Here is a 15,503-nt window from a genome sequence, read left to right as displayed (position 1 = left end):
TCTTCCTCCATGCGCCTAGGGGTCCCTTTTATAGCCCCAAGGCAGCTAGGAGCCGTTGAGAGCATTCCAAGAAGGCAATTCTTGCCTTCTGTCATCGACTGGCGCACCGGACAGTCCGGTGCACCACCGGACACTGTCCGGTGCGGATTTCTTTCCTACTTTGGCGCAGCCGACCGTTGGCGGTTTGGAGCCGTTGGCGTACCGGACACTGTCCGGTGCACACCGGACAGTCCGGTGCCCCCTTCAGACCGTTGGCCCGGCCACGCGTCACGCGCGGATTGCGCGGCCGACCGTTGGCTCGGCCGACCGTTGGCTCACCGGACAGTCCGGTGCACACTGGACAGTCCGGTGAATTTTAGTCGTATGTCGTCGACGAATTCCCGAGAGCCGCCTTTTCACCAGAGCTAGCCTGGCGCACCGAACACTGTCCGGTGCACCACCGGGCATTGTCTGGTGCACCACCGGACAGTCCGGTGCACCCAGACTGAGCAGAGTCTTGGCTGCTCGAGCCATGTCTTTTCTCTGATTCTAGCACTTAGACAAATATGTTAGTACACAAAAACCAATGTACTAAGTCTAGAATCATACCTTTGTATTGATTTGCACTTTGTCCACCCTTTGGCATATACTCATTCCCTTAATGTGTGTTGGGCACTTAATCACCAAAATCTTATAGAAATGGCCCAAGGGCACATTTCCCTTTCACGCCCGACGTCAAGAACCCCTGCCCGCGCGCGCAGCAGCACCACCGCTCGCCGTCGTGCCTCACCGGAGTTTGTCCACGCCGTTCACCGCCTGTTCCTGCCCCGCCATCCAAACTCATCGCCGGAGTTACGCCATCTGTCGTCGACGCGATCGCGCAACAAGTTTGTCGTCGACGACCCCTTGGAGTCCGCCCACACCGTCCCGCTCGTCGACACTGTGTACAAATTATGCGTCAAGGCCTCCTTATTCCCTTGCGACCGAAGCCGCAACTCTTTGCTCTACGAAGTTTTATTAGTTCCATATGTCTGTTCTAAATACTTCAAAGTTAGTATTTACGATTGTTCACATGTTTTCGTAATTTAAATCTGATTTGTGACTGTTATAATTATTTTATGCGTAGTTTTCTAATTATGAAGTGTAGATCACCTTTTCCTAATCAAACGTACTAAATAAACAACTATATAATTACCTTTTTATGATTATATTTAAGTATTTCATATTTAAAACACTTGTATGATTTTAGAGATTGCGATGTATACGGGTAACCAAAATCGAACCCCACGACAATACTTTGAATATGTGTATGATTTTATAATTTTAAAAGTGAGTACGATCACTATTCACTACCACCGTGATTTTCACACTAGAAAACGTTCACAGATTTAAATTCGCTTTAGTGTGTAGGACGATATTGGTTAGTACTGGTATTGTATAATTTTATATAAGAAAAATAGAAGGACTACTGAGCCACGTATTTTCGGTCAAATGAAAAAATATATATATTACTATTCATGATAAATGTATTCATAAGCATAGCACTTAATTACTTAAAATTAGTAAGATACTTATTTATGTCATAATAACCATGAATAGATTATTAAAAGTCTCATTTCGTAATTTACAATTACTTCTTAGAATATTATTGTTAGAAGAATTATAAACAATTTTCAGTTATATATATAATTTCGATTTAAAAAAGAAAGGAGAAAACAGAAATAATAAATTTTTCTAAAGATACTAAAATTGGTGTTCATATCTTTAAAATGATGACCTATCGGTTTAAATGTAGTTTTCTCAACAAATATAGATTTAGTGTTTTTTTCTAATAGAATGATAATCATTTATTATCCCTTCACATAAAATTCATTTAGTCTCATATTTAAGTATCCATAATTATATGCTTTACAATAGTAATATGTCATATAACTTTTCTAATAATGATATAATGGCTTAATTAAGTACTCACACCATCATAACTAAAACGATAGTTAATAATATACCAATGAATATAGTATTCATTTTAAATATCTAGGTCACATGTTTCTAAACTAAAGGTAAAGATAAGTAATAGAGTAATTAAGTTCTCTCATAATCTAGTTAATTAGATTTATATTTCATATTGTTCACAACTGGTTATATAGGCTTAATTAATCATTTAATCAAACTTAGTCCATGTCATATATATATCAATTAGTTTTCTAGACATGATTAATATTATCCATCAAATTAGTCCATATTATTTATATATATATCACTTGGTTTTTCCTAAAGAATAAACTAATGAAATTAGTGTTCATGTTCTTTAATAATAATTAAAATGTTAGTTATATATTGTTTTGTATATAGCTTTCTTAATAAAGAATATAGGATATGTACTTTCTAATAAAAATAAAATATAGTTGTTTGTTCATTGTCCTTTTGCATAAAAGTTCATTTAAGGCATATATCATAGCTTTCCATAAATAGGTGTTTAATAATAATGATCTTTTCACATAAAACATATTTAGACTTATATCTTAATTTGTCATAAGTGATTGGTTAACAATATTTTATAATATGTTTCATAATGCTTCATAAATTAATGTTTAATAATGTGTTTCGTAACTCATTAACCTTAGATATAACTTATATCTTTTCTACAAGGTTAAGGTTTAATATCGTTATAACGTGTTTTATCATCTTATAAACCCTTAATGTTAGACATATCACATATGAAGTTTTATAAAAGATTAAATTGGTGAACCTAATATTGGTATATTTTAATTAAGATATTTTTTAAGCTCATGTATTGTTTTATAAAGTATAGATCACACATTGTTGAAAAGAATACCCTCTTATTATAATCGTTACTTGCGACGTTTTTCAAAAACGAATGCTCTTTTCGTTAGGCTTTCTTTTAGCTTTACGTATGGTGAACGTTGTATGTTATTGAGTGGTGTTTGTTCTTCTTGTTTGTTTGTGTGATATTCAGTGGTTGATCTAGTAGTTAAGAATCAAGATCTATCCCTATCCGTGGAAGAACCCCAACTTTTCTATAAGCAAGGCAAGTGGACTTCTCCCTCTGCATACTCTGTGTGATCCCAAACAATACATTTAATAAAGTTTATTCTTGGATATATATGCATAATTTGATGGGTTTCCTATTCAGATCCTCCTAACCTTTCCAACCTTATTCCTTGTTAACATGGGTTTTGATCTAATTAAGTAGCTATGCTATTACTACAACTTTAACTCTATGATGTTACTCCTACTGATGATATCAATGTTCCAAATGGTAAGTTACATTATTGTTGTTAATCCGATGATTAAGCAAGATCATATTGTGATAATTGGAACATGGAGTGACCACCCGGGAAAACAGTGCAACCACGAGTGATATCATGGCTTTGGCTTTGGTAATTAGCTTTATATGCTTAGTACCTAGCAACCTTACCTGAAATATGGGAAAGAGGGGGAGCGGCAATGGTGGCAGCTCACGTTAACATGGGGACGTATTCTTGGCTAAGGTACCTCACCCGGAGGGCCTCCACACCGTCTTTAGAAACCTTAGCAGGTTGCTTAGCATTAAGAGTATTCTATGAAAGCCTCATAGTGGATCCCTAGCCACTCACCTCGGAAGTGTTTACGGGTTTTGGCCGACCCAGGCTAGAGGGGATACACGGCTTGTGGGTAAAGTTGTACCAGCTCTGCAGAGTGTAAAACTGATAAATCAGCCGTGCTCACGGTTATGAGCATCCTGGACTCCTCACATGATAATTGAACTTGAAGATGGAAATAAATCGAGATCCGATGATCTGCCAATGGTTTGCTTAAGTGGTTTCACTTAAGTGTTTTTGACATACTCTTATACCTTTGTTTAATGGGAATACTTGGGATTCACACTTATTAGTAAGTCAAGTGTTGTTAATAAAATGTTGACCAACTAAAATGCTAACCGCATTTAACTTTAGCCTTACCTTGTTACCTTGCATTTTGATGTCCATGTTTCGCTGTACTTTGATGAATAAAGGTTAAGACATTATGTCTGTTCAAAGTGTAATATGTTAATATAATCGTTATTTACGCTTTTATGCATTGTTCTTTTGATATATTACACTTGTGGCATCAACATATGTGTGGAAATAGATCCTGGCACACATATGCTATGCACCCGGCTCTGCCCCTTAGAAACGGGTGTGACACTACCAGTGGCGGAGGTGGAGTCGGATGGCTTCGTATCTACAAAAAAACATATTACTTTCAATAAAAATTTCGGCAGCACCTCCCCTATATGGTGAGGTTTCTAAAACCTGAAGAGAAACGAACAACACGATGGGTGACATACACATTCACTTATCTAACTAGTGGTATGTAACTAAGTACACAAACTAACTAGCAACTTTGTACTAAAGTAAACAAAACTAAACTAAACATATTAAACAAAAATAAACTAACTATACTAAACTAATCAAAACTAAACTAACTAAGTCCACAAACAAGTACAAAAACTAACTAGCAAGTTTGTATGAAAGTAAACCAAACTAAAATATATACTAAACAAACTAAATAACTACACAAAACTAAACTAAATATACTAAACTTAATAACTAAAGTAAACTAAAATATATACTAAACTAACCTAGAGTAAAATTTGTAACTAAACTAACATTTATACTTAACTAAACCTAGAGTAAAGTTTGTACTAACCTAAACTAAACCTAGGCGTGCGACATTGACCTCAAGGAGACGAAGGTGCGACAACAAGGCAAGGCGACGTTGGCGAGGCGATGGCGTGCTTCCGGACCGATGACGTCGCACGTGACGGTCGCGTGGAGGCTCGTGGCAGCGCGGCGCTCGAGGGCGACGACGCGGGTGCTCGGGGCGGCGGCTCATCACGACGCTCGAGGCTGGCGTCGGAGCGGGGATCGGGGCGAGGCCTGCGGTGGTGAAGCACAAAGATTGGGCGGTAGCAGTGAGTGAGCGAAGGTGAGGGAGAGAATGGGAAGGAGGAGCTCAGTCCGAGCCTAAATCCTAGCCTCGCGCCAAGTTTTATGATGCCGAGCTAGGGGACCACGATGGTGTTGCGTTAGCATTATCCGCCAGCGCGACACGTACCTCGGTGCCACAGACTATGACGCTGAGACGTGATACCTCAACGCCACGGGCTGTGGCGACGAGCAAAAGGTCCAAAAACAATATTAATTCGTCCAGAAATCTAAACGCGATTTTTTAAAAAAAACTAAAATACAAAATATCCGGACATGGACACAACCTACTCGACCGAACAGCGGGCATATGGGCCAAAGCCCACCTGGCAGAGATCATGAGGGGGAAGGCCCGTCTAGCCCAGCCCAGCCAAGCCCATCCCATCCCCACGAGGACAAAGCAGAGCAAGGTCCTCCGGGCCCCCATAGCGTCCCGCAACCCTCCGGGCCCGGCGACACAAGGCAAGGAAAAAAAAGGATGGCTCTCCGGCGCAACGCCGGATCCCTCGCGCTCCGCGCCGCCGCCTACCTCCGCCGCCACCGTCCCCATCCTCCTCCCCCACTGGCCCTCGCCGCCCCCGCTCCCACTCCCATACGCTCCCCGCTGGCCCCGCCTTTCCGGCACTTCGCTGCTCCGCCTGGTACTCAGGTAGGCACCCCTCTTCGCTGCTGCCTCCGTTCACCCCGCCTTCCCTGCCGCGCTGCCTCGTGACCGTGGGCTTTGTGGTGACCCGTTCCGTCCCGTTTCGGTTTTGAAGACCAATAGGAAGCGAGGCAAGGAGGAGGACGATGCCAGCGCGGGCCCGCGCATGAACAACGCCATCGCCGCTCCCTTCGTCAGGCTCGTCATGGATGAAGGCCACAACATTCTCCCCCGGCATGAAGCCTTGCAGCTTGCGATCAGGATGGACATGGACTTGGTTGAGGTACACTGTCTTCCATTCCATATGCTTATCTTGGATTCATTTTTCTTTTCCCTAACCATAGGTTACATATCGTTATGACACTGTTTGAGTAATTTGATCCCTGCAGTTGCAGCCAATTGATGTTGCTTATAGTAGTACCAAATATTAGATACTGTGACATTACAGACATCGTGTTACTTATACGTACCCACTTCACATAATAAGCATGTAGTGCTGATGTATATCACACAAGAAATAAAAAGTTTGCTTGTAAAAGTAGAACACATTACACACATGCCTTTTGGTGTGATAGTCTTGTAAAATTATGTAAATGTGGATGACAAACTAGGCTCGTCACAGGTCCATATTATACAGTAGCGACCCGACAACAACCATGTGCCAGATTACAGAAAACAATTAGCAGCTTAAAGTACAAGTCAAGGAACTAACAAGAATATCTCTATTTTCTATACACAACTTTAGAAGAGTACTAACTTGCTGATAGCTGTGGTGATGCATACCATAAAGAAGATATATATACCATACAGGAGATATGCACATACTTATCTAACAAGCCTTCATGTAGGTTTTCTTTTCTTGTGAGCCTCTCCACATTTGCGGGGGAAGGCTCGCCTCAATTTATCCCTTCTCCAGACCATAATTTTCAGATCGCCTGATCGCATGATCGATCCCACTGGGCGATTAGGCGTCGATCAAGGCGATTAGTCGCCCCTGATCGACCCTAATCGCCCCCCTGGCCGTCCTGTGTATTCCAGGATAGTCATATATATAACACTATATATAGTATATACTATAGAGACTTGCAGTAGTATAAATAGTCCAATATTCAATACTTGAATAGTCCAAAACAGCAGTACATCCAGCTTACTAGATCAGTACAGCAGCAACAAGTTTATTCAATACTTGAATAGTTCATAATAGCACAGCATCAACAAGTTTATATGAAACCGCAAGTCTACAACTTACTAGATCAGTAGACCATGACCAAGAAGGCTTCAGATGAGGAGCTCATCTCCAGTCCCTATGTTCTCTTTTCTCCCAGGCGATGTAGAGAGAAAGGTGTTGCCGTGTTGGAGCCTTGGAGGGAGAGAGAAGGGTGAAAGGAGAGGGAAGGGAGCTGGGAAGAGAGAAGGGTGTTTTTTGATTTTCTCCCAGCCGTCAGGGAAAATGAAAAGATAGGTAGAGCTAGGGGGCTAGCTCTATTAATCATGGGCAGTCAGTCAAACAGACTGTTGGACTACCCGAGCACAAACTGGACTGTTGGGGCCAGTCTAGACTGTTGGACTACCTCTATTAATCGCAACTGATCGGCTCGTAGGCGATTAATCATTCCATATCGTCACCTAATCGGACGATATGGACAATCAGTAACACTAATCGAGTCAAATGCCCTAATCGAGCACAGAGAAACGATCAGCCTGACTAATCGTGATTAGTCGGATGATCTGAAAACAATGCTCCAGACCAAATCCATGTTGGAACTACCCTTGTGCTTTTGGGTGCTTGGTGTAGTAGTGACTGGCAGGAGCTGTCTCAATGAGTCACCACTCACCAGATCACGGCTTCGTGGTAGGCTCTCCGCATTTGCATGGGGAAAGACTTGCCTCAGTTTATCTCTTCCCCAGATCCCGCTCATGTGGGAGCCTCCGGCAGTGGGTCTGCCATGTGCTTTTGGATGCGATGTGGGATATTGACAGATATCGGATGAAATGCATTCTAGGAAGACCGCTTTCCTTGTATTTCTCCAAATGAATGTCCTGTCATTGTCAATCTAGAAGCGAAACAAGCTTGCTAGTGTCTTCTTATTATACTTACTAGGTATATGCCCGTGCGTTGCCACGAGGCGAAGGAGCGGGTGGATCGGCGCCTAGACTACAAATATAATTATTGTTTATTTCTAAACACTAAGGTAGGTGTGGTCTCGTGGTTAGCCCCAAATTTCTATAGCAAGTGGCGTGGGTTCAAGTGCTCGCTTTGCACTATTTTTTGCGCGCGCTACGCGGGCGCTGGACATGAGGGGTGAAGCTGTGGTATCATGATGACATGACCTACAATTTAACTCTCAGTTTAGTATCATGATATCATGAACTATAATTTAACTCTAATCTAGCCACACTAAAATTTGGTGTGATGCATTGAAAGTGAAGGCATGAGGGGAGGGAAAAGAGGCAGTAGGGCGAAAGGGTGACGGTGGATGAGACGCGCGGAGGGCTATCATCTTTATCCACAACGGTTTGCGCAGAGGCGGGGCTAGGGAAGTGGAGCGTTCGTGGACTGTTCACTTCATATTAAAGTCAGACTGCTGTAGTTATAATCTATAGAGACAAAACACTATATAAATAGTAGAAAAGTCGTTTCGGATTAAAGACAAGCGAACAGCTTGTCGTCTTTCATGGACGGTAAGAGTCTGGAGCATCTTCCTCATTGAAATTTTCTCTTCTTTTTGTAATCAGTTCAGTTCGTAGGTTAATGGACTGGGTAAGATTATTAGTGCTTTGTCATGTTATTTAGATTCTAGAATACCAATATACATACATGTATGAAAATTACCCAATGCCACCATTAGTGCAAACCCATCGTCCAAGCTTGTCAGATCAACCAGGCTAGTAACCTCACCAAGCTAGTAGCTTTGCTCCAACCAACCATGAGAGTTTGTAGCACATAAGTGCATGTCTGACCGACTGAATCTATATCCTTTGGCTCATGCAAGAGTTAGTGGCAGTGGCAACTTCAGTTTCCATCAAAACACCCTTCCAACCATCAATTTTCCTTGCATACATGTCTACCCGATGCACCTCCATGTCCACTCCCTGCAGCTTCTTCCACTCGGCAGGGTCGGACCGTTCTTGGTGACCTGCTTGGGTAAAGTGGCTCCATGTCTTATTAATCATAGCCAATCTAAAAAATCACAACCCCGCAACATATTAGCAGAAATGAAAATATTACAAGATGTCATCAGTCTTCAACAACTACTTCTAGAGGAGAGTCACCACAATATACAGTTTAAACAATATTAGTAGGAACAAAAACTCATGATCCAGTGAATCAAACGTCATCAAGCAATCTGTAGAAATGCTCAGACTAATCCAAAGCTCCCTCCGACCCTAAACGTGGGGAGGCAAGGAACATGTTCGACCTTCTGGTGTTTATTTTAACCTTCATCAAGCCTTCAAATTTGAATGTGCAAAGATCTGCTGGTAACTGCTAGCAAGAGAGTGCCGATAAATGTCTTGGTGCAGGCATGGATTCCTATGTATCTAAGCCTGTGAACTTCCAGAATACAAGAGAATGTCGCGGCGGTATTTGATGTCTCAATGACATTTCAATAATTTAGTTCACAAGTATTGCATAATTTAGTAGTAAAAATTACCAGTGCTTGGTAGCCTATCAAAAGGGCCAAAATCATTGCGCCCAAAATCGTTTGATATTAAAAAATGAGCCATGCTTGAGCCTAATATTTGAACATATGCCCCCTTTGTTGAGAAATAACGGTATGGAGTAAGAGTTATCCCTTTTGGAATTATTGAGGTAAGACATAATGTTGATGCATTTAACATGATCCCTGATTATGTCTGGAGGCGATATTGCTCACTAACCAACAAAGGGGCACGAAGGATCTACTTTGCATATTGTGGTTGAGCACAATGTCAATACATTCTTTTAGTATAACATTGAGTAGTAAATGTTATTAAGGCTATGAACTCATGAATCATTTTTCAGAACCTGGAAAATACATTACCAAACCTAGAACAAACAATTCCCTCATCGTTATTTCATGGAAATGCGACCAGGTAGCGACTTGCTACAAAGGCATCAACACAAACATGAAGGTAGCCAACATGGAACTCGCAATGCTGCCCGAATCTGATAATGGCCAAGGACGACTTGATCAAACAATGATCAACCCTGCCGCAGAAACTCGGAACTGCTAGGCAGGCTACATTCAGATCGGCCGGTGGATAACGCTCTGGTCAGGGACGGCGCTGTTGTGGTTTCAGGCGGCAAGGTGAAGCAACGGGTGGCGCTGAAGCTGCTGCAGCACAAAAAGTGGAGAGAGCTGGAGTTGGAGATGGAGCTCAACGTGTAGAAATATGCTGTCAAGTTGTAACTTCTAATCTGAAATCTGAAATTAAAATTACCTCCCTGCTGTCAGACGATACTGCATGCGGGTTTTATCCAATAATTTGTTTGGCCTTGGCTGTGCGATTCGGGCCGTGTTGAGGAAAGGTGCGTTCGTTCCTAAAAAAATGGGGCGACTGGTAATTGGCAGGTGCCATAAAGTCACTTCCATGAAAGCTGCATTGAGTTTTCAGAAACTTCAGACTCACGTGAAATTATCTGTTTTTTTTTGCTAGAACCAGTATGTATTTGATGATGAATTCAATTGCCCGATGATAATACGCTGCATTTTATTCGCAATGCTCAGTGGAAAGAGAAGTCGTTATCAGGTTTGACGGCTCACGGTGACCACAAGGGGTAACCACTGCCAAAACCATGTTATGAATCATCATCGCATTGCAGCAACATCCAGTGAGAAATTAGACAAAGAGACGAAAGGGGAAAAGAACCAATCTGAGAGACGCGTCGAAAGGGCTTCAGTGTGTGTAACAACATAAGGCGATCAGCGGCGGACGAATCCGCCTCACCGAAATCCGCTAAGATCCTTTCAGATCCAAATCATCATCAACCCGAGCTACGAACCAATCCCTCGTACAGTTGAGAGAAAAATAGGAAAAAAACACAGAAGCACAGAACGAGAGAACAGGACAAGAAGATATCAGCACGCAGATGCAGAACCGCCGTAAAGAAGCGAGCTCGAGCAATCGGCAGCGGCGGCGGCGGTTTAGGGTAGCCGTGGGCACCGCGGGCGTGCATCGGTGGCTGGATCCATGCGCGGTTGAGGGAGGCGATATCCGCAGGCACGACGGCGGGGGCTGGGTTCATGCGCGTGCGTGCGCGGTTGTGGGCGAGATCCGTGGGCGGGGGCAGGGGCACGACGGGGACTGGGTGCATCCGCGGTCCGCGGGCACGGCGGCGGGGGCTGGGTCCATGCGCATGCCTGCGCGGTTGTGGACAAGATCTGTGGCGGGGGCAGGTTCCATGTGCGGGTGTGGGAGAGAACAGAGGCGGGGGTACGGCGGGGGCGGGGGCAAGGTGTGGACGCACTTGTTAGCTTCTTAATAAGTAGTAATAGATAAATTAACTTCATGCTCATTGTTATCTTGTCCAGGTCGATAGGAAATCAGACCCACCTGTATGCAAAATCATGGATTTTCACAGAGAGAAGTATAAGAAAGAAACCAAGGAGAAAGAACGCTTGAAAACCAAGGTATTTAAACTTGTACAGTGAACTTTGTCTTTCTTTTTTCAACCATAGGAATTAGAATCGCATCAGTATAAGTGCACTTTCAATTGTATAGGCATCCAAGTTATGCAACAAATACAGTTATATTGTCATATCTTTCTTCTAGCTAGTTTTATGATAAACAAAACAGTTCATTGCATCGGTTTGACTCCTACAGGGAGCTTGACTCATGTAGGTTGCACCGGTGTAACAATAGTCTTTACAAATGACAGGTAGGTTCAGAATTTTCATGAAAGCCTTGGCATCCGTTTAGATGGATCACTGTTCACATACTTGTCTATGTCAATTAGATATTGACAAGTTCTATAAGGTGTGTAATCACTAGTGAGGTACCTTTCTGGTTGACTGAAAACAACCAGAATTTTTTGGCACTCTTTTAGGTCTGCCATCTCTAACTTCTGCAGCATTTGAGCCTTCTAAGTAGTAGTAAGCATTTAAGCTCGGATCTATGCAAAAGAGTGTTAACTATATTATCTCCTACCATAGGTGTATGTACTTTTGCATGGCTCACAACATATATTGTAGACCTGTTCTGCTTGTTTTTAAACTTTGGATCTCTGCCTGATTTTTGCAGTCTGCTATTGTCTTACGTGGTGGGGAGAACAAAGAAGTGCGATTTAAGGGGAAGACTGTGAGTATTTTTTCTATTATTTAGGTGGTTGCAAGTTGCAACCTATCTCGTTGGCAATAATAGTTTATCAGGTTTTAGTCACATGCAGACTTTATTTGCACCTCCTAACTGGAGTATTGGCTTGTTTGGACTGCTTTTTTTTTTCTTGTCGAAGATGCAGGAGAGCTGCGTATCATTCCATAAAAAGAGAGGAAATTAATTTGTCCCACTTTTCTCGAACACTCATGAGAGCCACAAATCATTCCATAAAAGAGAGGGAATTAATTTGTCCCACTTTTTTCTCTCTCTTGAACACACATGAGAGCTGCATATCATTCCATAAAATAGAGAGGGAAATAATTTGCAGGAAAGTTTATATTCTGTTTTTTGGATCTAATATATATACCTAACGCCTGATTTAATTTGTCCCACTTTTCTGAAATTTGAAAACTTCACCCATTATGTGCATTGGGATCATTATGAAGACCCTGTGACATGAATCTTTATTGACATGCATTAGCTTTTCTGTGCAGGAACTAAAAGATTTGATGGTGAAGGCAGATGGGATTACCAGATTAATGGAGCGGGGTTACAGGGTGAAGGTGAGTTTGTCTTCTTTTTAATTCTGCAAATACCCATTGACAACCCAATGAATTTCTGTTGTTTTGGTATCAGACAAATAAACCTTCTATTGAAGGAAGACCTTTGGGTTCTTTTGAATCTCTAATACACCTCATTTCCAACAACACCAAAGGAAAAACTTTGGGTTTTGGTTGTTAACAATTGTCTCGTTATGTTTGCTGGACAATCCCAAACAAATTTACGTACACAAAAACAAGGTAACTAAATAGTACATAGTGATAATAAAAAAGGAATTATGTGGATGTTATAAAGTATTAGCATAATCTGTTATGTCTTGCTTGGTTCAGCCTCAGGTTTTATGTCCGTTCTTTTGTATAGCTTGGGTTGTTTGCTTTTTTTTTTATCCATTTAGTGTGGGTGAGGGTGGGATTTGGTATTCCTGATGTAATGCAGAATCCATACATTATGACCAGAGTAGGATTAGGGCCACACTGACTCTTTCTTACTCAGTGGAGTACAATTGGTGGCCTTATATACTTGATGTGGGCATCATTTTTACGATGGCCTCTGAATGACCATGCCTATATCCATTTCCCAGATGAACTGGGTGTTGTCGATTTGGCCAACTGAATCCTCAGCTGTTCTTTTTCAGTATATCTGCAATTTGCGTTTGTAATCATATTCATATATTTATCCTCGATTTTGAAATTAAACTCTGAAAATCAAAATGTCCTTTCTGTTTGGCAGTGCATGGCCATGCCCTCAGGTAATGAAGGAGAAGATTTAGGAACACCACTCTCTCGGTTGTTAGGACTTGTGAGTACTCTACACCTTATTGTCTCCCTGTTGCTCCCAAATGCCATTTGTTCCATTTGATATTAGTTAAGGTCACGGCAACATGTTCAAGGCTGCTGCCTGTGAAAGCACATTTCTTTCAGTAATTCCCATCAATTGAACAGATACAAGATGTGTGCATTGTCGAAAGTGGACCACACCTGGACTCGAAGCATGCGTATGTTATTGTCAGGCATGTGAAGTTTGCAACAAAGAAAGGTGGGAAGAAAGCTAGCCAGGCCATGGAAGATGCAGGAAAAGGTACCAGCAGTGCTGTCCCAGAGTCACCCATTGATGGCAGCAATACCGAAGACATGGCAGTTGGACATGGTCTCGGGAAACCTGATGATCGTACCATCTCAGATCGTGTTAAGGAAACAGCCACCCGTCTCTCCAGAGACTCCCCTGCCCAAAAGGAGGGGCACGATAGAGAATTTAAAAGGGAGTTCAATTGGCCAAAATCCAACCCAGGGGCTGGGGGAAACAGAAATAATCCTGGCCAGAGGGGACCACGAGATGTGCAACCTGGCATGGAAAAGCGAGTGCAAGATCAGGGTCCTGTTGAAACCAACAGATACGCCGCTCGGAGGCAGCCAATAAGAGGAGACAGCAGCCAAGGAATACCCCCTCAAGGTGATAGAAGGAATGAAAATGGAGGTCGTTATGAGAACCAGAGACCTCTTGAACAGCAGCATAACCGGCCGTTACCGAGGTTCAACCAAGGTGGATTATCACAACAAGATCCAAGGAACGAAAGGAGAAGTTCTTTTCCACTAAATAACAACCAAAGGCAACCAGCAGGTGGCGGTGATCCTAATCGAGCAAGCAAGAGTTTTGGGATCTTCAGTAGTACTCAGAAATCTGGATCATCTGAGCAGAGGAAGTTGGATGGTAATCCTGGTAATACCGACTCGCCTAAAAGGTTTGGGATTTTTAGTTCTGGGAAATGAGGATGGACAAAGGGCTCTACAGAAGAGGACTCTGATATTTTTACTTTGGCACGATGGACCAAATCCTACTTGAAAGGTTCAACAAACCTGCATACATGGATGAGTTTTTTTGGCGGTGTTTTTTGTAAGGATTCATGGACGATTTGGCGTTTGTTTAGCCTCAACAGATGTCTTGTTCTGATGATGGAAAAGGGATCCCGTGATAGCAACATTCTGAGAAATATTTTCTATTGAGGGGCTCTTGTTGGCAGGGTAAATTGCTGCCGTTGTCAAGTTGGAAGTATTATCTGGATTTGAAATACAGTACCCCTATTATTTTGCGTAGACAACTGTCATGATAATCATCTGTACAAACAAGCAGAACCCAGTGATATATTTTTTAAAATAATTATCCTTTGCTTAGGCTTCAAGAAAAGCGCTTAAGCAACCAATTGTATATATGTGTTTTTTTTTTAAAAAAAAACTACATTGGCCATAGTGTTTACGCTGAATCCATAGTTGGCATTCTGTAGTCAGTAGTCCAAAAACGGTCGTTCATAGCGAGTTTTAGCTAACAATGTTGGCAATATGTATATCGATTTTTAGTGAGAGGCTCATTTCTTTTTAACGTACTTATCTTTGTCATAAACCACATTCTTATACTTTTATAGTTTTGATGAAGACCATTTTTTTTAAAATGTATTTGTTAGGCTTTAGTATTACCAAAAAATACCATTTATTAGCTTTTTTTAGCCAAAATTGTTGGTCGTATGTCTATTGATCTTTGGCGATAGGCTCTTTAGCCATCAACATTACCAAAAAAGTATCATACATGACATTTTTCATCAAAAATTGTTGGTAGTATATCCATCTTCGGTGAGATGCCTCTATTCTTTAACATGTTTTATTGCCATAAATCACAATTTTGTTTTTAGTGAGGATTATTTCTTTGTGAAAAATTCATACGTGGTAGTCTTCAGTACTGTGAAAAACAACAATACATGGTTGTTTTTGGCGAAAATATCGGTCATATTCTCATTGATTATCGGCGAAAGACTCTTATTCCTTACCCCAGATATTTTTTTGTCATAAATCACATTTTTGGAGTTTTAGTGGAGATAATTTATTCATGAAAAATCTATAGATATTACTCTTCAGTATTGCCGAAAACTATTGTTCATAGCCAATTTTTACAAAAAATACCGATTGTATATCTATTGATGATCAATAAGACACTAATATTCTTTATCCCACATATGTTTGCTTGTCATAAATCACATTTTTGAATAAATTACATTCTTAGATTTT

General features: G+C 41.6%; 1 protein-coding gene and 2 non-coding genes across 3 annotated transcripts; 1 reads left to right on the top strand and 2 right to left on the bottom strand.

The window, feature by feature from the left end:
* The first annotated feature begins 5,402 nt into the window (after window positions 1-5,402).
* Window positions 5,403-14,645, top strand: LOC100191874 (uncharacterized). The gene is made up of 7 exons (NM_001137298.1): window positions 5,403-5,598; window positions 5,708-5,875; window positions 11,106-11,204; window positions 11,815-11,871; window positions 12,384-12,452; window positions 13,180-13,248; window positions 13,392-14,645. The coding sequence occupies exons 1-7, from the start codon at window positions 5,428-5,430 to the stop codon at window positions 14,214-14,216; spliced, it is 1,458 nt and encodes a 485-aa protein (NP_001130770.1). The 5' UTR covers window positions 5,403-5,427; the 3' UTR covers window positions 14,217-14,645.
* On the bottom strand, window positions 10,293-10,392 carry LOC111591223 (small nucleolar RNA Z152/R70/R12). Its single transcript, XR_004857462.1, has one exon. It is a non-coding gene; the product is annotated as a small nucleolar RNA Z152/R70/R12 (small nucleolar RNA).
* Window positions 10,466-10,565, bottom strand: LOC111591222 (small nucleolar RNA R11/Z151). Its single transcript, XR_004857461.1, has one exon. It is a non-coding gene; the product is annotated as a small nucleolar RNA R11/Z151 (small nucleolar RNA).
* Window positions 14,646-15,503: the final 858 nt, after the last annotated feature.

This window comes from Zea mays, chromosome 3 (genome assembly GCF_902167145.1).
Source record: "Zea mays cultivar B73 chromosome 3, Zm-B73-REFERENCE-NAM-5.0, whole genome shotgun sequence".
Classification (NCBI taxonomy): Eukaryota; Viridiplantae; Streptophyta; class Magnoliopsida; order Poales; family Poaceae; genus Zea; species Zea mays.
Note: the sequence above shows the minus strand (reverse complement) of the source record. Positions and strands in the feature narration are given on the sequence as shown.